Source organism: Athene noctua, chromosome 27 (genome assembly GCF_965140245.1).
Source record: "Athene noctua chromosome 27, bAthNoc1.hap1.1, whole genome shotgun sequence".
NCBI lineage: Eukaryota > Metazoa > Chordata > Aves > Strigiformes > Strigidae > Athene > Athene noctua.
Window position 1 is genome coordinate 3,084,015 of NC_134063.1, and position 20,953 is coordinate 3,104,967.

At 54.1% G+C, this 20,953-nt stretch overlaps 1 protein-coding gene across 10 annotated transcripts in view; it reads right to left on the minus strand.

Moving 5' to 3' along the window:
- TCF3 (transcription factor 3) overlaps positions 1 to 17,239 on the minus strand; it is an 81,860-nt gene extending 64,621 nt beyond the window's left edge. For all 10 annotated transcript variants that reach the window (XM_074928175.1, XM_074928182.1, XM_074928180.1 and 7 more), the window contains exons 1-3: positions 17,110 to 17,239; positions 14,469 to 14,570; positions 7,232 to 7,304 (exon numbers count right to left, since the gene is read on the minus strand). In XM_074928175.1, the coding sequence (XP_074784276.1) occupies positions 7,232 to 7,304; positions 14,469 to 14,543 (148 nt within the window). In that variant the 5' untranslated portion in view covers positions 14,544 to 14,570; positions 17,110 to 17,239. The remainder of the gene's footprint in view (positions 1 to 7,231; positions 7,305 to 14,468; positions 14,571 to 17,109) is intronic.
- Positions 17,240 to 20,953: the final 3,714 nt, after the last annotated feature.

The following is a 20,953-nucleotide window of genomic DNA, read 5'->3' on the forward strand; positions in this document are numbered from 1 at the left end:
ATGCATTTATAGCATCCTTCAGCCATGTAAACACTGGAGAATGTAGTGCCAGGTTAGAGATTAAATCCATCCCCTCAAGACACCCATTTGCTGTCTCAAATTTAAAATAAATTAAAAAAAAAAATCCAATTTGAATTTCAGCGTATATAAACATTAACAATGGAGATGCAATAGGCAGAGTAACTGGTCACACGCGGGACACGTGCTGGAGTAGGGCACCCTACAGAGCATGCAGAATTTGAAATTAGCAGCAGCGAGGTCCAGCAGAAACGCTTGCCAGACCTGCTGGGCTCCTTCCAAAGCCATCTCTCCCCTTTGGAAAGGGCACAACAAGCGTGCGAGGCCTCGAGCTGGGATGCTGAGCCAAAGGCTCAGCCCCGTACCAACACGTGCCGCTCGGGCAGTCCTGTGTGAGCGGGGTCTGAGGTGGGCTGAGGCAGAGCTGCTGCAACCCAGCACCAACCCCCCAGCGTGCTGCCCTCCCCAAGATCCTCTGTAATGAGACTCTGGCCCTGGCGACTGAGAAGACAGCAGTACGAACAAGGCAATGACATTAGGCATGCAATTAATACACAACCAGCTCCTCTTATTAAAAGAGAAGCAGGTGCTTGAGCTTGTACACGTTCTTTTGAAACACAGAAGGTTCACTCCGAGCCCAGCTTCATGTCAGCCTTAATCCAGCAAGGCATGTGATTTTTACATAAGATACACTCATCTCATCATAACCCCTCGAACAGGCACAGTTACACCAGTACTGAATTGCCTCATCTAGGGAAGGAAAAAGCTCTGCCGGCAGGAGATAGCTGTACTGCTTCAGCTCTTCTGGCAAAGTTAAAACTGTGTGCTTAAACAAGGTCTGTGTCAGATTTGCAGTTTCTAAACAAAAGCTGTCACTTATCTCAGTACAGCTTCAGCTCTCTGGCACCCCCGACATTCTCTGTGCTCTTTCCTAGTTCAGAATCTCAAATTCAGCCAGAACTCTTCCCCAGGGTGGGAGACAAACAAAAAAACCCACCCAAAAAAAACCTCCCCTGAAAATGTGCACCCTTTCACCCCCTGGAATTAAACACACACCAAGACAGGGACTGGGTTGTATCTGCCTCTCCCCAGCTGCTGGAGAAGCAGTGAGCTGCTGTCAGAGCATCCCCACTGCCCCAACAGCACAGTCACCTTCTTCCTGTTCTTCCCAGGCTCACTCATGTGTCCGTTAGAAACTGTCTGTGCCTCTGTCAGGACACCATTGCTCTCAGCCTTGCCCAAAAATTCGAGGGGAAAAAAAAAAAAAAAATTTGAAGAGAGGTGAGAGAGAGAGAGGACAGCCTTCATGTTTCAACTTCACTGCAAAGGCGCAGGAGAAACAGCTGCTCAGGTGGGGAAGCCCTGGGAGCAGCAACATGCACCCCAGGACACGAGGATCAGAGATGCAACTGGGGTGTGACGCTGGATTAAGGGAGACAGGCGTGAAGATTTTCCCCTGCCATTTGTTCCCCCATGCTTGCTATTTCCTGCCAACCCGCGCTCCCTGCCCCCAGCTTTTGGGCCCTCCAAGTCTTTTCTTCCAAACCCAGTTTTCTTTATCCTGGTTAACGGGACCCACCCCACAGGAAAAACAGGGAGCAGAAAGCGGAGAGGAAGGGGAACGGGAGCTTCCCAAAAGCAGAGACAAAACCAAAGCAGAAAGCCGTTTAACGCACCTGACTAGCACGTGGGAGATGAACTTCACTCAAAGTCCTCCAGGCTTTGTTACTGGAAAGGCTGGGACTGCAGCACCCTGGGTGTTTCCCTGCAACACCCTCAGCACGCTGGCAGCATCCTCCTACACCCCAGGAGCAGGCTCTGCTGGCGGCAGGAATGAAACGCTCCAGGGCTGCGGAGAACAGCGGAGGGCTGCAGGGATTGTCTCCTTCCAGGCTAAGACGACCTCACAGCTCTGCAAGCTTGACTTGTCCATGGCCCGGCTTTTTTTTTTTTTTTTCTTTGATAATGGTTAAAAAGTAACATCTACTTTGAAAGAAACGGTCACACCAATAGGCAGGCAAGTAAATTTTTCTGCTTTGACTTTTTTGTTGTGGTGGCTTTGTGTTTAGTGACAGTTTTGCAAGCCTGCTGTATGGGCACGCATGCAACCGCAACATAAACAAGCAGCCTGAAGTATGTACTTTAATGGAAAGTGCCAGTTTTAAATATCAAGTCACATATTGCGCACCTCATGTCTGCCTTTCATCATCTATCAAAATAGCAAGTAAAGCCCATCACTCCCACTTCAGCATAAGCAAAACATGTGGGAACTAGAGGCAGTTAGTAGGAAAACGTGATACATCCTTACTAATAAAAGCTCCTGCTTTCCTCACTATGGTAAATGGTTGCAAATGCGTTTCTGCAGCCTGAAATCCAATTGCTGACAGCACGGCAACAGAAACGCTGCGCTTAGCTCTTCTCAACTCTCTCTCAACTTAAATGCTTTTACTTCACCCTGCCGAGCCGGCCGCCCCGCGAGCAGAGCCCAGCGCCGCCGGGGCAGGCACCGCGCTCCCAGCCGCTGCCCCAGACCCTCCCCTCCCCACCTTGGAGCTTCCTAATACCGGGCTGTGTGCACACACAAAATAATTAAATCTTCAAACAGCTCACCCATAGCACCAATTAAAGAGACAACTTCATCTTTCATAGAATTTATTACTTTCAGTGCTGTTGCCACAGGTATCTAAGTTTGAAGGTTGTTTAAAGCAGGCTTTCAAAGGGGATACAGACTCACCTACCTCCAGGGAGAATGCGTTTACTTTGTTCAGTAGACTATAACTTAGAATTTGTTACATGCACCAGCTTGTAACTCTTTGAAAAACTCCCCGGTTAGCCAGCTTCAAATGTATTCTATGAACTTGCCCCGATCAAAGCAATTCCCTCAACAATGAGCCTCATCTCACCATCTAACCAGCAAAAAAAGCACCGAACAAATTTTGGAGGTGGAAATCACAGCAGAGATGAGGAGGGGACTCTCCCTTCCAAACCCACCTAAGAGATCCCAAGCAAAGGAGCCCAAAGCACGAAGGAAAAGACATTTAATGGTGAGTTCACTTACTCAAAAGGAAAAAAAAAACAACCTGTTTTTTTAACAGAGCTTTTATTTGTTGTGAGCAGAATCATCTGTCAGCAGGAGAGCGCCTGGGCTCCCGTTTCAAGAGGACACAAACCTGGCATCGCGCACTGTTTCCGACAAGGAGGGGAGATGGCTGCACGCTTTCCCTACCAACCACGGATGCAAAGCGCTGCTCCGGAGCTGCTCTGGGAGATGCGTTACCTCACACAACCATTTGCCTCGGTTTTATTTCCTTGCTCCGCGGAGCCCCAGCTCATTTGCTGAAGCAAAGGCGCAGCTGGCACGCACCGACCCTGCCGAAAACTCAGCAGCCACGAGGTGACAGCCCCGGCATGGCCCAGGCTGGGAAGAGACAATGAAACTTCTTTGCCTCCTGCCACTCCTGCCTTAATGTCAATTTAAAATAGTTATTTCCATGTGAAATTTAGCACGAGCGGTTTCCTGCTAGAGGCACAGTTTAATTAAGCGCGCTGGGAGGGAGCTCATTTCTGATCAGATTAGTCATTTACGAACTATGACATGGAGGGGGGGACAGAGGACATGGTTTTAAATGTTTTGCTACTGCAAAGAATAACAAACAGTTTGGCAAGGGGACGATGAAACCACAGCCTTCTAGGACCAGGACAATAGACATACACGGAGTGTCCTGGCTAAAATAAAATGCCAGCAGCAAATGACATGGCTTACGCTGGAAAACACTAGTTGCAGCTCAAAGCCCCAGGAAGACCAACTTCCCTGCGGTGACCTATATGTGCTATAAATGCTGCAGACACAGTCTGCATGACGTAAGCTCCATCCTAGTGGCAATTGTTGGGTTTCGCCTTGCCAAGAAAATGCAAAGCGGAGGTGCTGAATTGTCCATGCGGCGGGGTAGCTAAACCAGTTCCTCCCTGGTGCATTTAAGGACAGAAATGAGGGAAACAGTGGCACAGCTTAAAATAAAACCAGGAGACAAATATAAAAGCAAAGGGATCTCAAAGCTGGAGGGCTTGCATTAACACTTTGAATTTTCCTGGCCTGAGAGAGAAAAATGGGTTCCCTTTAGCAAGGGGGGCCCCCACATGAGCATCAGCAGCTTGGCCAGGGCAATTATTAATTGGGACTTGAAAAAGATTTGAATTTGGGTCAGTTTTCTCACTCTGATTTTTTGGTAGCACCGTTTCAAATGACCACGCTGCCTTATTGACCATCTGGACTTCGGAAGCAAGAACCTCATCTTGGCAAGTGGGGCATTTTGGCAGGGAGTCATCAGAGTCCCTGCCTTGCTCCCTTCACTCCTAACATCCCCTGGGAAGGAACGGGCCACGAGTTAACAGCTCCTCCAGAAGGGAAAAAAATAAAAGCTACGTACTGCCCCAGGATTTCCCCAGGAGGAGAGACGAAAAATGGGAAGCCAATGAATTCACATGTCCGAGGGTGGGAAAAAGCATGAAACACCAATTTTTGTGACCCATAAGACAACATCAGTTTATTATCTTGGGGTTACTACAATAACCCCAAATAATGAGACACTGGCACTATGGCACAGATTACTAAGAGCTAAGACTTAAGCGAATCTGTGTTTGCTTCTCCTTTCCAGGTACAGGGACAGGAGCGGAGGGAAAATCCTGCACCACCTTTATCAGGGGTACAGGACACCGACTGAACAGGGGTGTTTGAAAAATATAAGGCACATTAAAGATGGAGCCTAGGCCATCCTGCAAGCCAAGAAGATTTAGGGAGCTAATCTCCAGGTCCAGATTACAGCGTGGCTTGCAAGGCACTCTGCTCCCTCAGCAAGTCCAGGTCCCCAAATCCAAGGACCATCTGCCTTCTGACCACATCAGCGTTGGTGACGATTCGACTTCAGATCAAATTCTGAGCCGGATGCCTGGCTATGCCTTTGGGGATGATTGTACCTTGCTGTCAATTACTGAATTAAGCTAAACCAACAAACTATGAAAACAATCACTCGCCACTATCTAGGACCTAGTTTAGACACCCTGAATTCCTCTAACAGAGGCAGTGCACGCCTGCGCATGGCACATCTCGTTAACGTCTTACTGCAGTTATTCACCCCACCAGCAAAAATCAACTGTCAAACATTCAGGACCAGAGACAAGTCATAAAGCCGACACGCAAACGAAACATGCTCCCCGCTCTCCAAAGGTGAGGCCAAGGATGACTGGCCAAGGGACAACTCCACTGCTGGAGCAAAAGGTTTCCCCTAAACCAAGCCCCGAGTACATTTCAAACCCAGGATGCCCACGGCAGGACAAAAGAGCTGCTGCAGAGCCCCGAGACCAGGACAGCAGCAATTGTGCAACTGCCTTCAGTGCAGTTGTATAACATCAGTCCTGTTTTTATGAACTGCTCACAGCCAGACTCACAAAGCAGCAGCCCAGAGGAAGGGTGGTGTCAACATTACCTTTCACTCACCCGAAAGAAAAGAAGAGGGGGGGAGAATAAAAGATTTTGTGTCGTTTCGGCTGCCGCACAGCCAAGCAGAGGGGGGTCCGGTCACTGCGCCGGTCGTACCGCAGAGCCCTGCTCGCAGCCTCTGCTCGCTGGCCAGCTCTATAAACCCGGCAGCCAAGCCAGCCCCTGAGCAGGAAACGAATTAATGCAAGCTGCTCCATTACTATTCTCTCACTAGCGTGTAGCATGTCTTTTGTGGATTATTTTAACAGCAGAAGTCACACACAGGAACACTCGCTGGAGAGATCAGCTTCCATCTGGGTTAACCTGAGAGTTTTCTCCCCTCAAATTTCCTCCAGCACCCACTCAACAGCTTCCCTCCCTGTAAAAATGTTTGCTCAAAGCCATTGTGACACGCAGCTACACAGCCTGATCCGAAACCATCAAATTTCCTCGGCCAAAAAGTGCAGGAGCAGGGCAGGGCACAACACACCCCTCCCGCCCCACTTCTGCAGGTTTCCCCATGGCACACGCTGTGGCATTGAAGCTGCTATCCAGAAATCTCACCCTGGTCTCTGGGATGCCTCCCGGTATCGGGGCACAGCCATTCCATGTGGCCAGGAGTTCCCCTGGACAGCTTGAGTCGGCCCAGGGTAGAGAAGGTCAAGTTTTAACCATCCACAAAGCATCAGCATGTTTCAGCAAGAAGGGCAAATTAACTGAACTTCCTGCATGCCAGGGACCGCAGCGAGCCCTGCACAGAGCGGCTTCCCTGGGCATCAAAAGCCTGGCACGACACTGCACCGTCTGCCCAGCTGGGGAATTCTCCTCTTCAGCCTCAAATTAAACAGTGCTGCATTTCCCCATCAGACATCTAAAGCTACGCGCCCTTCAGAGAGTCTCCTATCGCAGACGGATCGCCAGCCCGCTCCTCCCAGCAGACGCCCTTCTCCCAAAGCCCTTTGATGTTGGCACCCCCGGCCCTTCCTCGGCATCCTGGCCGGCAGAGATGCGGCCACTCAGCGCTCCTGGGGAGCAGGGCCAGCTGCTGGCTTCAAGGGCACTGCGGCAAGGCAGGACAGGTGAGGCTCTGCTCAACAGCACCCCAAAACTGCAGTGGGGTCCTGCTCGGAAGCTGGTGAACAGCTCCAGCCACCCTCACTGCCTGCTTCTCTGCAGCAGCCGTGCTGCCTGGAGGCATCTGGCCAGGAGGGCTTTGCAAAAAAAATTCATTCCCATCAGGGAATGCTGAGATCCCACCCAACAGCAGGGAGCTGCTGGAGGGGCTGAATGGAGCAGGCAGTCAAACTGCACCAGAATCTCCCTTTGGGCAGCTGAAGCCCTGGAATTCACCACCACCACCACATCTTCTCGGTGATGAACAGCAAAAGTCTTCCAGGGCGTACGTCTGCAGACACGCGGTCACCTAAGCAGCTTAAGAGAACAGCATTGACTGTCTGCTGCTCTCAGGCTGCTTCAATCAGAGCGGCGAGACAACAACCTTCAGCTCAGGTAGTGACTTCTTAATTGGAGACAGATCAGCAAGAGCAGCTTGTCTACCAAGAGACATGTAGAGCAACAAGAAAAACACCCAGAGAAATAGTAGCAAACCACCACCAGAAAAATGTGCAACACAAAACTACAGAAACGCCTCCTTTTGGGTCTCTGGAAGCAAAAGCAAATTTATTGCAAGAAACATTACAGTGTTAAGGAAAAAAAAAAAAATGAAGATGACAGTACCTGATCCTCCAAACTGAGTGCTCGCTAGGGTCGTGGGTCTGTTTTTTCCATTAGCCACTGGCAGGGGGAACATCTAGAAAAACAAGAAGATGAGAGAGAAGGGAAGAGAAAAGCAATTTCAGTATGTTAGTTTTACAGTGCTGCTGCAAAGGGGGTCAGATTGGGCAGGCGAGGGGGGGGGGGGGGAAGGGGGAAGAGAAGCACTTTATTGATGCAAAAAACTTTCCTCTCCTTGTGTCCCTGCTACATAGATCAGCTGCAAGGAGGGACAGCAGAGCAGTGCAGCTGTGCGCTAATATACACACACATTCCTACGTGCATAAACTTCTTCTGTGTACACAACGTGTCTGGTTCCTTAGGTGCAACTGAAAACCATCCAAGAAGCATCACTGCTGTGGTCAAAACCAACAGTTTCTTCCCTTCCCTCACTTATTCACCAAGGCCCAGACTAGAGGGTGCTCATGGGGCCATGGCAAAAGGCCGACTCCATTCATAAAAAACTAGCAGGAAAATGGCAGCACCCTCCAAAACTTCTTTTATCCCTCAACACCCCAGCACCCGCAGCGCTCCAGGTCTCATCCCGCGTCTCTCAGGCTCCCATGCCCATCTCTAGTGCCAGGGGAGGACACGGGCTGCCCAGGGGTTCCCGCTGGCACGGGCAGAGGGGACCGAGCCACCCGCCCCGGCGACGCTCGGCCTCGGCGCAGGAAGCCTCACGCCAGCCCTGGGAGGGAAGAACCCTCCAGCCTTGTGGAGCAGCTCCCACCCCCGGTGCTTTGGGGGCTCTGGCAGTGCCGTGGCCTATCACAGCCCTGGGGTCTGGTGGGAGAAACTGCGCCAAGGGCAAAGGTATTTAACTTACGATTAGAAAGATTAACATATTTCACAGTATCGGGCATTCTGGCTGCTTGTTTGTTATACTGCTGCAGCTTCAGTATCACAACTAATCTTCTCCTGCCAGGGAGCTTCCTCAAAAATACTGCATACCCCGTCAGTTAACCTGTATAAATATTTTTAATATAAGTTGGGAGGGTTTCAGAAGCTGTTATTTAAAAATTTATATGCACCTGCGTGCAGCAGAAAAGAAAACTAATTCTTCTCCACACAAATGGAGCTCCAGCCAATAAAACAACTGGTGGGAAAATGCTTAGTGAATTAACATTTTAATATCCTTTTACTACTCAAGATACTTTCACCACCAAGTCATTTGAATTTTTATTATTTTTAGCTTTGCAATGTCTGAGTAACTCAAAAGTTTAATGCTTTGAAGATTAAACAATGTAATGGCACAAGAGCCTACAGAAATGCAGCATTTCATGCCCTGACATAGCTGATGTCTGGTTGTGGTCAGAAACATTCCTTTATACAAAACCGCCTGCCCAGCTTTGTTTTCACAAATGCTGGAGAGAAAAAAAAAAAAAAAAAAAACCAAACAAAAAACAGTTAAATGTGGTAGAGATGCAAAGAGAGCAGTTAAGAAACCAACTGCCATTCAAAAAAAGAACACAAGTTTGGGATCATATATATGTATGCACACACGCACATCATGTATACCTTAGATATATGTATTTAAATAAAAGTGTAAACAGTGTTTAAGCATGCAGCCTGCGTGTGGACAACCACTCCTGCCAGCCGCCAGCCTGCAGACACCTGCCTTCCTACGGCTTCGCCCCCGGCCGTAACCCCGCTCTCCCCACACCCTCCTACACGCAGCCTGACAGTCTGGACATGCACAGCTTGGGGGGCTCCTGCTGCAGCCCCCCAGGAGGCTGCTGCCCACCCCGGGTGGGCTCCAGAGTCACTTGGGGTGGGCCGGCAGCCCCGCCATCGAATAGGCCTTGTTTCCTCGGGAAGTCAGGCTAGAAAACAAAAACAACCCTGATGACACCAAGGACTTGCAGCCTACCTTTCTCTGCAACGCTACAGGTTTTTCCCACACTCTCCCCTCACAGGCCAGCGTTGTTTTCTGCAAAGATGCCCAAAATTACTAAAAACTGAATTTACACGGCGGATCCCACCCGGCCTGTGCTCGCTCCCTCCTATAAGAAGATGAAGCGAAGTGGTTAGAAACCCCCTTTCCAAGTGGCATGAGGCAGTTCTGCATGTGTGAGCAGGGGGGGGTTGGGATGGGTGAACATAATGGTACAGAAAAAAAAAATAAAAGCAATAACAACCAAAAAAAAAAAGCACCGCTGGCTCTTTTGCATGAGCATTTCTGCTTAATACTTGCTGATGCTGAAAAACCCAAGGTTTAAGCAGCAAACCCAAGTGGAGAAAATGAACAGCCTTGTTCCATTGTGCAACGAGCACTTTCTACTTCTGCAAGGGGTGGTGTGTCCCCCCCGCCACGCTCGGCAATCCCCAGCACACCCCCGCACCCGGCCCCGCCGGGGGATGCCCTCCCCACCTCTCCCCTTCACCCGCCTCCGCCTGCTTCGAGAGATATTTCAAGACTGATGCAACACCTTCCCGCTCTCCCTGCCCAAGGGATTAAGGAGGCACGGACCCCCTTCCACGCCAGGTGAAGCAGGGATGCTAAAGCAGGGTGATGCCGGAAAGGGGGGAACCCCGGGTTACCCTGCGCCTCAATACAGGCTCCAAACGCACTTATCGCTTGCCACCTCCAGGAAGTGTTTTGGGTTTTGTGTGTTTTTGTTTTTTTTTTTTTCTTGCTGCCAGTTTGTTTTTCCACTGTGGTGTGGGCTGAAGCCGAGCGGGTACGCTGCCTCGAGGAGCCCGGCGCAAGTCATACGTGAAGTGCGGGCTGCCTGCGCTGCCGTATGTCACTCACAGGCAAAGTTCACCCACCCACTGCGAATTTCCTTTCTGCTTTTCAATGCTGCTTTAAAAATAAACGGGGGGAAGGGAGAAGACGAACCGGAGCTGGCACATACCAGAGGGACCCAGGCATTGAGGAGGGACCCAGCCATGAGCGTCTGAGGAACTGCAATTGGGTTATTACTTGGCCTTTGTTGGATTTGAATAATGTAGATTTAAACGGTTATGTAAAATTCCCCATCTTAAGTTGCTGTATTTGGTTTCTCAAGTCCTATCTCCAGCTTCCCTCACAGCTGACGACAACTTCTTTGTATCCTTGTAGCTCAATTTCCACCCTTCCAACAGAATTTCTTCTCCCTCCATTTCTCCCAGGTTAAAAGACGCAAATCCAGCACATGGGAAGATCCAAACGCCCGCACCCGCCACCAGAGAGGTTACAGCTAAGAAACCCCACACTTCCACCGGCGAACTCAGAAGCAAGAAAGGCAATTTGTCAGACACAAGTAACAACACCAAGCAGCATTTCATTTATTGTGCACTTCTACCAGTACATCAGTGTTTACAAATTAAATAGCTGTTTTCACTTCCTCCGCTCTTCCACCTTATGAACCCCAGGCTGAACCAACCTCAGGCCTGAACTCAAAACCTGAAATCTGTTTTGTAGCATGGAAAGTATCCAGCTGTTAATTCAGGGATAAGAGGGAATTTGACTCAATAAACACTGCCAGCAGGGTATTTCATACGTTCATTTAAGACAGACCTTCCTAACTACAGCCTCAAACATCCATTGTGGCATAAAGTCAAAATTTACAACTGCTTCACTCTAACCAAAAGTGAGAGTTTTATCACTGAAACACAGGCGCTGCGCCTTGGCCGGAGCAGGGTGCAGGGCATGGCTTCAGCATCCTCCAGCACGTCAGAAGCAGCAGTGAGGGCAGACGGAGCTCACTCGAGACCCGCTTGCTGGTAACAGTTTGGCTTTCACCTCCAGTTCGATGGCTGGAGCCACGAGGGCTGGCATGCAATGAGAGCGGTGAAATCAGACGGCAGGTCCTACGTGACTGCTCAAGCCCCTGCCCACCCTGCAACGTCTCATCGAGCTAGAAACCCACCCTGACAACTAGCATCCCCGCAACATATGGTTAATACTCTGCTAATAATCATGGCTGTTAACAGCATTTCACTTCTGCCAGAGACCTAGGCTGGCACGCAGCCGCCTGCCTCTATCTAGCTTGGCAGGCGCGCTCTGCGGCACGGACAGGCCCCCAACCCCGTCCGCGTGCCCGCGGGGCCGCTCCATCCCGGCTCTCCCCTGCCGTGGGTGCCCCTGTGCTCCAGGCGCCCCAGCCCAGCCGGGATACCTGCCCGCATCTTCCCCCAGCGCACCCACGCCAGCTGCGTGGCACAGCCGAGATGTCACCCCACGGCTCAGCATCTCCTGCCCTGCGCAGACTCTGCCCCGCCAGGCCGAGCGGCAAAGCCTGGCCACCGGCGGGCCAAAGGAGAACCCACCCAAACCCAAGCCGAATAAATAGGTTAAGCTGGCAACTCGGATCTATAGGCAGGATGCTTTCTCGAAAGCTCTCCTCCAGATTTGCAAGCCCGTCCTGGACTAGTGCCAGGGAGCGGTGGTGAAAGAAAGCTTACAAATTACCTGTACTTTGGGGCAATTATAAAAGGCAATTTGTTCAGAGGTAGAAGCAAGCACGCTGCCGTGCACACCCCAAAGCAGCGATCAGACTACAGAGCTGGGTGTTTGGCTCCGGCTCACTTAGATGCACGTTGCAGATTCCTTTGATTTTCACCCTTATTGGCAAATTACATTGGCACAAAGCTTTGGGCGAGCACTCTGCAGCTCAATAACTACCCAATTTATTAAAGAAGACACTGTAAGCTCCATTTACAGCATCTCACTGCCACTTACTGACCCCACAAACTCACATCTGACTATGCAACCCCATTAAAGCCAGACCTTAAAATTCACTCACTGCCCACTAACACAGCACAGAGCTGGACCACAGACTACTGGGGTTGAACATATTTTCCTTAGAAAAAAAAGGAACTGAAATACTGATCTGAAGCAAATGCTTCCAGCTGCTCTGAATCTCTCTCTAGTACTCCCTCCCATCTACTCTCCTGGAAAGGATTAATGGACCAATGCTCCCCACTCCTGCTTATTCAAAAAAAAATATAAATATACTTGAAAGAGAGCACTTTGTGGTCAAAAAGCCTGTATCCCAACAACACAGGGAGAGCAACCCATGGAGCAGCCTCTTCCACTGACCCACGCTGTGCACAACAAGCTTCCAACACCAGGGTGAAGACTGTCTACTAGGGAGGAAGCTTTCCATTTTAGCTACTCATCCTTCAGGAGAGATGTTAATATTCCCTTTATGCAAACTCAGGGGAAGGGCATGCGTGTGCGGAGATGAGGGTTTGTGAAACAGATCTGGCTCAAATCCAGACTGCGTCGGAGCCCATCGGCCAACTTATCCTGGAGGGAATGTCCTCGAATCATTTGCTGGCAAATGACATTTGCAGGCCCTGATCCTGCAAGCGGCCGCCCCCGGTGCCACTGCTGAACCCATGAGCCTTAGACAAAACACAGAGCAAGTTCTGGTCACTCCCAGGTTTACACCAGCATAAGAGTGTTGGAATTGAACCCAAATTCAACTGTTAGGTGTACATTAATCTCCAAGGACAGAAGAAACATTTGTGTACAGAGGGAACAGGTCAGGTCCCCTCCAGAGAATACAGCTCTGAGCATGCAAATGAGGATGGTTCGTTAAATTTGAAAATAAGGTCTTGGGTTGTTTTTTTTTTTTTTAAAGCTCTGAACGGTGAGCGGGATTTGATATTTTTCTAAGGGGGAAAAAAAACAAAGCAGGAGCCACTGCAGCCCCAACCAGGGAGCAGATGATGAGTTACTGACCCAAAGTGCGGGTCAAAACCTGTCACTCTCCAGCAAAGGAGATTCAAAGCTCCAGGGCTCCTGCCAGCCCGCAGGACCTCCGAGATGAGAGGGGGACAAATAACCACACACCATTCCCCAGCGAGCCCTGAACATATTCCAGGTTTTACATGCACCGTGTACCCTACCAACTGTAAAACATGCTACTGTAAAAATACCTCACCGGTAATTTAACAGAACCAGCCTCCCAACACAAGCATGGAACTGGGAGAACTGGGCCTCTCTTCCTGCAGGAGAATTACTCTTTGGGGGACAGAGAGACCCCACCAGTAACCGCCCCACAAGCACAGAGCCCTGCCGGGACTGGGACAAGCCCCAGCTGTATAAAAAGGTTGATTTCCCATTGCGAAACCTCAGCGCTCAGGAACAGCAAAGTGGCTGAGCCTCAGCACTTCCCACAGGCATAACAGGTACCAGGACAGTGGGTGCCCCTAGTTATGCCACCACTTTTCCCCCCTTTACTCCCTTCCTCTTCAAGAAATAAGAAAATCCGCCCAGCAGGGCCGTGGGCTGGGTGACCCAGGACAGCCCAGAGCCGCAACGGCAACAGTCAGGGTTATTCCTCTCGTGGAGCTGTTTTTTCTATCTTCACAGCACGTTTGCTTATCTAAAAAGCAATATGCGCACTCCAAGCGCCATGAGGGTGCAGCACACAACAGAAGAACCCAACAGAAAGTTATTTTCTTTTGAACACAAGCTCACCCTTCCACAAGTCACCTGCCAACAACAGCCAGCACCGGTGCAGCCAGCGCACAGCGAACACTCTGTGGCACGTCGCCGACCCCAGACGGCAGCACAGACGGACGTGCCGGGGACTAACCCTTGCTCTGCTAAGACTAGAAGGGACTTCTCCTCCCTCCGAGCTGTGCACACCCTTCTCAGGGAACTCTTGGGTCCTGTTTCTTTGAAAATAAACAGCTCCTAAACGCAGCTAAAGTTTTCCAGGATACAGAAGAGCAGAGCGTGGGGAACACAAGTGTCCAACTCCTGCAAAAATAACGCGCTGGAGAGCTTGGACACATTTCAAACTGTGACAAAATAACCTGTGGGAGCAAAAGTTTAATAGTCTGGATCTGGGGAGAGGAAAAAAGCCTGATTAATCAGCTACTGAAGTTACGTCTTTGCATGGCTTAGGAAACAGTCAAGCTGCCCGTTTTGCAGTGAGCATTTAATCAGAGAACACACAACTCCGTTACATTTCCCCAGAATTTCCCATCCACAAAAAACCCCAACCCACCTCTCTGTGCTCCCTACAAGGAAACAATATACGTTTGGGGGGAAGAGGGGGGGGGGAGAGGAGGGGAAGAGGCTTTGCTTTAACTTGAAAATAAACAAGTTGCAGCACATGTGCACGCACACAAACACAGCACATCTGAAACCCATCATGTCCAATTTACAGGCTCACATTTCCTCCCTTCTGCAGCTCCAAAACACTGCACACAGGCAAAGCCCCGGGGCCTTTAAAGCCCCCCGGCCGTGCTCGCTTACCATACTGAAGTCCAGCAGGTCACTGAGCTCTTTGTCTGTCCCAACTGCAGCCATTCTCTGCTGCTGCTGATTCATACTCCCACAGACTCAACAGTGGCAGTCCTAGAGAAAGCGAGGGGGAGGGGAAAGAGATATTTTAATGACTAGAGCAAACTACCCACCCCATTGATGAATATTTTAAAAAGACAGAGCGAGAAAGAAAGGGGCGAGAAAAGAAAAATCCTTTGCACGTCTCCAGCATCCAACTCCTCCGCTGAGCACAGTCGGAGTCCTCACATAGCACCCAGAGGCAGGAACAAGCACTCTATTGACCAGACACACTTGTATGTTAGTTTTTTGCTGCCAATTCCACTAGTTCGGGCCAATTCTGTTCCTGGCGTGTGGCGAATGAAGGGGGGGGGGGGGGAAGAAAAAAAAGAGAAAAAAAAGAGTCAACTCATTTATCAAAGGGTTCAGGCAAGTTATCACTCAGGCGCTTGTCTGGCTCGGTTCGCCCCCTCTCCTTCCCCCACACTCACTCCCCGCAGGAGGCTCTCTTGTCCTTGCCTAGTTTTGTTTAAAAAAAGAAAAGGAAAAAAAAAAAAATCTGATCTTACGCCTCTTTCCTTTGGGTTGCCGAGCACCTGCAGCTGCTTTTTCAGGGTCTGAATTTGGGGATGCCCAGCCAGACCATACCCGGTGAGAACTGAACCTCTCCACTCCCAAAAGGGACTGGAAAAAAAAATTTTGTTTTTGGAGGGTTTTGCAAAAATAAAGCCCTCCAGGCAACCTTGCAAGATAGGTAAATATTATTCTTCCTAATTTTACAGATTATTTTTTTAAAGGGAGACTGATCTTTTTGGCTAGCTCACTATGATAGAAAAATATTTCTTTGGGAGGGAGGAAGAGAGGCCTGGGATGAGATAAAAGATTCCTTTTTTTTGGCCTATTTTTTTTTTTTAGGAACTCATTCATGGTTACAAAGGGCAGCTGGCCAATGAATTTAACTCATTAATCATAAGGTTAAAAAAAAAAAAAGAAAACTCCATGCAATCCAAAGCGTTTGTAGGCTGTGCCGGCTCAGCCACCACATTTCAATGAAGTTTTAAAAAAAACACTGAAATCAGCCCAGCATGTAAAAACCCTTTGCCACTATAAAAAAAAACAGCCAGGGGATTTTTTTTTTCTTTTTCTCTTCTTTAAAAAGCCTTTTCTTTAAGTGTCATCAATGCATCTGGTCAGTATTTTTAAAGCAACTTTACCAACCGACTGCCCCGCTGCCTCGACCGCCCCGGCGGGGTCGGGGGGAGACGAGCTCGTCCCCGTTAGACCCCGGAGAAACCCCCGCGCCCCCGCTTGCTGATAGGGAAGGGGGGGGGTAGATGCATCACTTCAGCAGCCCCCCCAAAACCCCGCATCCCCCGAGGCCACCGGCAGCCCTCGCCAAAGATCGTGGACAACTTGAACAATACGCGCTCACACCTCCCCCCCCCTCCCCAATTCAGTCCGGGCTTTTATTTTTATTCCCCCCCTTCCCCCTCCTATTTTTAACTCCACGCAGCCCCCGCCAAGCCAGCGCCCTGCCCTGGCCCGGGAAGGGCTTCACCCGCCCCGGCAGCACAAAGGCCGAGCAAAACTTGACCCGGGAGGAACAAGGGGCGGCCGGGGGCCCCGCCGAGGCCGGGCTAACGCGCAGCAGATGTCTGCCGCTCCCCCCGTCCCGCTCGGGTTTCCTCGGCGCGGCCCGGCGGCACCTTCTCGCCTCGGACAAAGGCTCGGGCGCCCCGACCTGCTCCGGCTCCCTCAACTCCAGGCGCGGCCTGTGCAGCCCGGCTGCTCCGGGACAGGCGCGGGCCCAGCCAGGCCGGACCGGGCCCAGCTAGGCCGGACCAGGCCGAAGCGGGCCCGGCCGGGCCGGACCGAGCCTCGCCCGCCCCTTGCCAGGCCTGGGGTCCCGCCGGGAGGGGGCAAGCGGGCTGCCCCCCAACACACACACTGCGGGGAGGGCGGCGAAGTGGGTCAGAGCCCCCCCTCCGTGTCCCCTCGCCGTGGGGGGGGGGGGGGGGGTGTGTCACAGTGGGCTGCCCCCCCCCACACCCCCCCCGAGTGGCGGGAGGAGGCCGAAGCGGCGCCCTACACACCCCACCCCCCCCGCCACGGGTGGAAGCGGGCTGTCCCCCACGCCACGGGGGGGGTGGGAGCAGCCCCCCCCGTCCGGTCCCCCAACTTCTGCAACGCCCCAAGCCGCAGCCGTGCGCCCCGAGCCGAGAAGGGGCACAGGGAGCCCCCGGGTGGGGAAGGACGGGGGCGCCCGGCTGAAGTTCGCAGCAAGACCGGGGACCGGCCCCCCCCCCCCCCCGCGGTGGGGAAGGGGGAACCCTCACACCCCCCCTCAACACACCCCGCACGCCTCGGGACCCCCCAGCACGCCCCGTCCGCCGCCCGCCCCCCCCTCCCCGGCCCCGGCAAACTTTGCCGAGAGCCGGCGGCGCCGGGGACAATAGAGCCGAGCCCCGTCCCGTCCCGGCGCAGCCCCGCGCGGAGGGAGGGGGGCCGGCGCCCGAAGTCCCGCAGCGGCTCCTGCAGCCCCGGGGGAAGCGCGTCCGTATTTTATTATTTTATTTGTTTTATTATAATTTTTTTATTTTTATTTTTTTTTTACCTGTTCCGGGGCAGGCGCGCACCCCCCGTGCGTGCGCGGGGGAGGGGAAGCGCATGAAGGTCCCGCGGGCCGGCGGGCTGGGGGCGGCGGGCGGGCGGGCGGGCGGCGGCCGCGGCGCCCAGGGCCGGCGGGCGGCGGCGGCGGCGCCTATTGTTCTCGCGCCGCCGGCGGATACAATGTAGCGAAGCGGCGCGATCGCCCCGCACCGGGCGGCGCGTGCGCCCCGGCCCGCCCCGCGCCCCCGCCTCCCCCCACCCCCCCCCAAACACCACCACGCACCCACCCACCCCCCGCCCCGGGTCCTAACGCTGCTGCTGCCGCCGCCGCCGCTCCGCCTCCCGCCGCCGCCGCTGCTGCTGCTGCTGCGCCCGCCGGCCCCGCTGCCTCCGCATGGTCCCCCCGCGGCGGCGGCGGCGGCGGCGCGAGACGCGGCGGCCGCCCCCTCGCCCCCCCCCCCTCCCGCCTCGCACACACCTCCCGCCCTCACGCCCCGCCCCTGCGCGGCGGGGCGCCTCCCCCTCCCGCCGTATCCCTCCGCCCCCCGCACAGCCGGTAGGGGATTGGGGGGCACTCGGTCCCCACGCACCCCGCGCTGCCGGGGAGGGGAAGCGGGGCCGCGCCGGTTGCGGCGGAACCGGGTCCCGACGGCAGCGGGAACGGGGGGCGGGGAGGCACCACCCCGACTGGGGAACTATGTTTCCCGGCGGAGGGGGACGCGAAGACGCAGCACCGAGGGGCGGGGCGGAAGGGCCGTGACGACACGGGAGCTCCGGGAGATGGACTGATAAGGCCGCGGGGCGCCGTCCAACGGGAGGGCCCCGCCGTTCCGAGTGGCAAACGGCGCGGCCAACCAGAGCGCTATCAGCTCCTGGACCCCGCCCACTGAGCGCGGGGGGGCGGGGCGCGGCGGCCGGGGGCGGACGCTGTTTCACGTCGCCGCCCGTAGTTTCCCCACGCTTCGCCGACGGGGCCCCCGGCGGGCTCGGGCGGGCAGAGCAGCGGGCCCACCGCGAGGCGGGGGTCTCGCCGCGGGGCCGGCGGCGCTTCGGGAGCCCCCGCAGCCGCCTCCCAGCTGGCCGTCCCCTCGGTGCCCCTCCTTGGGGTGGCTTCACCCGGGGCAGCCCCACACGTGGGGCTGGAGGGCCTTGGTGGGTCCCACCCTGGCGCTGCACGGGGGCCGCGGCCTGACCCCACCGTCCCCTCGGGGTGCCCAGGGCACCCCCAGCGGTGCTGGGGACGTCGGGTCCCCCGCCACGGGGCATCCCAACACCCCGGACCGGGGGCACCAGGGCAGCGCTGACGTTCCTGCCCGCCCGCAGCCTCGGCCAGTCCCCGGCGCCGCAGCGGGTGTTGTGATGTAAAGTCCATATTTGATATCCAGATCTTTACATCTTTCCGCCGTTTACCCACCCAGTTTAACTTTGCAGCCGGGTGCCAGCGCTTGGAAGCCACTTGGCGGGCGCTTTGTATCAAAGGTGCCGACCCACGAGCCCCGGCACCTTGTGTAACGCGCGGCCGCCCAGTTCAGCGGGAGCGCCGGAGGCTGCTGCTCCGCTCGGTGGGATCTTACACAGAATCCCAGAATCATCTCGGTCGGAAAAGCCCTTGAAGCTCCTCCAGCCCAACCATGACCCTCACCCTGACCGTTCCCAACTGCCCCAGATCCCTCAGCGCTGGCTCAGCCCGACTCTTCAACCCCCCCAGGGATCCCGGGGACTCCCCCCTGCCCTGGGCAGCCCATTCCAACGCCCAACAGCCCCTTCTGCACAGAAATCCTTCCTCAGAGCCAGCCTGACCCTGCCCTGGGCAGCTTGAGGCAGTTCCTTCTTGTCCTGGTGCCCAGGGAGCTGCTCGCCCCGCAAGGGCCGCTTGCTTGTGTGGTGGCTTTTTAAAACGCCCCCTGGGGAGAGGGGAGCTGGGTTTGGGGGAGCGGGTGCTCTCCTCAGCCCAATATCGCTCCCCTGCTCCAGGTCACGCAGCGGTGGGAACCAGCACTTTTCCCCCAGTTCAGTTGATTGAGGCAGAGGCAGAAGCACGGGGCTGCTGGGCGAGCGGGCGGGGGGTTACCTCGCCGTGTCAAGTCCACATCGGCATCGATGAAAGGATTGTCCGACGGTGGGATCGAGGAGGAGCTGGGCTGCTCCCCACCCTGGTGTGGGCGCTCTCCCTGGCAAAGACCTGCTGCTCCTGCCCTTCAAAGCTGTTGGGCAGCAAGGCTGGTTTCATTGTCACTTTGTCCGACCCCCTTCTTCAGTCAGAGTTCTGAGCCCACTGTCACCTGGACCTTTGGGTGATTTGGCTTTTTTTTTTTTTAAGTGGAAAGGATTAGCCTGCATTTAAATGGGGTTGGTGACCAAAGTCATCTCCTGTCATCGGGGATGGATCTTCCCAAGGGTGAGAATGGCCCCTGCCCCAGTTGGCAAGGATGGGGCTGTATCCGGGCTGGCAGCGAGGTGCTGGTTGTGGTGGCAGTCTGAGGCGTGCAAAGGGGGAGCCGCCAGCCGCCACGCTCGCACGCAGCCATCTGCCCCGCTCTGAGAGGAGCGTCCTCCCCTGGGAGGTGGGGTTCAGCCGCCCCGGGCACATCCCACACCGATCCACGATGAGCAGAGCATCACCCTTGGCCCTGGCACTTCCCCACAGGCAGCCAGCCCTGGGCAAAGTGCCCGGCTCAGGGAATCACTGCCTGGGCTCGGGGTGGAAAGGCATGCGGGGCACAGATGGGGCTGGCCATGGCGTGCAACTGCTTTAGGGAATCAGCATGGGGCTGAGTCCCAGGCCAAAGGGATGGCAGAGACACCCCCCCCCACCCATGCTATGTGCTTCCCCTGCTCCCAAAGGAAGGGGAGCGCTGCTTCATGGGCTGCTGCTCTATAAAAGGAGGCCATTCCCCTTTTTCTCCTGCATTTTCTCGGTGCCTGATGGCCCTTTGGGCTGCTGTTGCCCTGCAGCACCCTGAGCCTGGCTGCTCTCCCCCTGCCTGCACCTCCTGCCAGCATCACCCCTCTTTCTTCGCTCCCCCTCTGCCTTCCTCTCTTGGGGATGACAAGGAGAAGATGAAACGTTTCCCTAACACAATTATATTCTAATTTTGCGTGTGTGGCCATAATTTCCCTGTCAACAATTGTAATTAAACCTCAGAGCCTAGCTATCCTGCCGCTGGTGCCTGTGCAAAGCCACGTGATGGAGAGCTGTGGCAGGCAGGAGTCAGCATGAGCCTCGCCAGCTTTCCCTGGGCATCAGTGGCTGGGACATTGTGGGGTGAAAGCAATGGGGAGATTTTCCTGCTCTGAACTGTTTTGGAAACTGTGCATCTTTGTGTATGTTGAAAATAGAATTTGTCTTTGAAGGCTCCTACTTCCTGATGGCAGCACTGTGGCAAGAAGTGTCCCCCCAGGTCTGCCTGTGGGGAACTGGGGAGGCTTAAAACTCCTCCAGTATCATGTCTTTTTATTGAAGCTGAGAAGTTCCCACCTCCAGTTCATGGTGCGGCCCCCTCAGTTTCCTATTTTGGGTTATTTTGGTGTAGGGCAAGAGGAAGCAGAAGGGATGGGGGGGATACGCAGAGGGGTACCACGGGGATGCCACACAGACACTTATATCCAGGACACTGGAGGGGCTCCGGTGACATTCCCTGCCTGGAGATGCACTGGAGCATGCAGGCTCAGGGGCAGCCTCAACATCCCCAGAGCACCTCGTGATGTGAGACACAAGCCAATCCAAGCCCCTTGCCCATGTGTAACAGCATAAAACACAGCAGCACTGCATGGACAACATCTAAAGTTCCCCTTGTTTCCACACCCTGAACCTTTGGGATGGGGATAGCAGATCTCATCATCTTCAC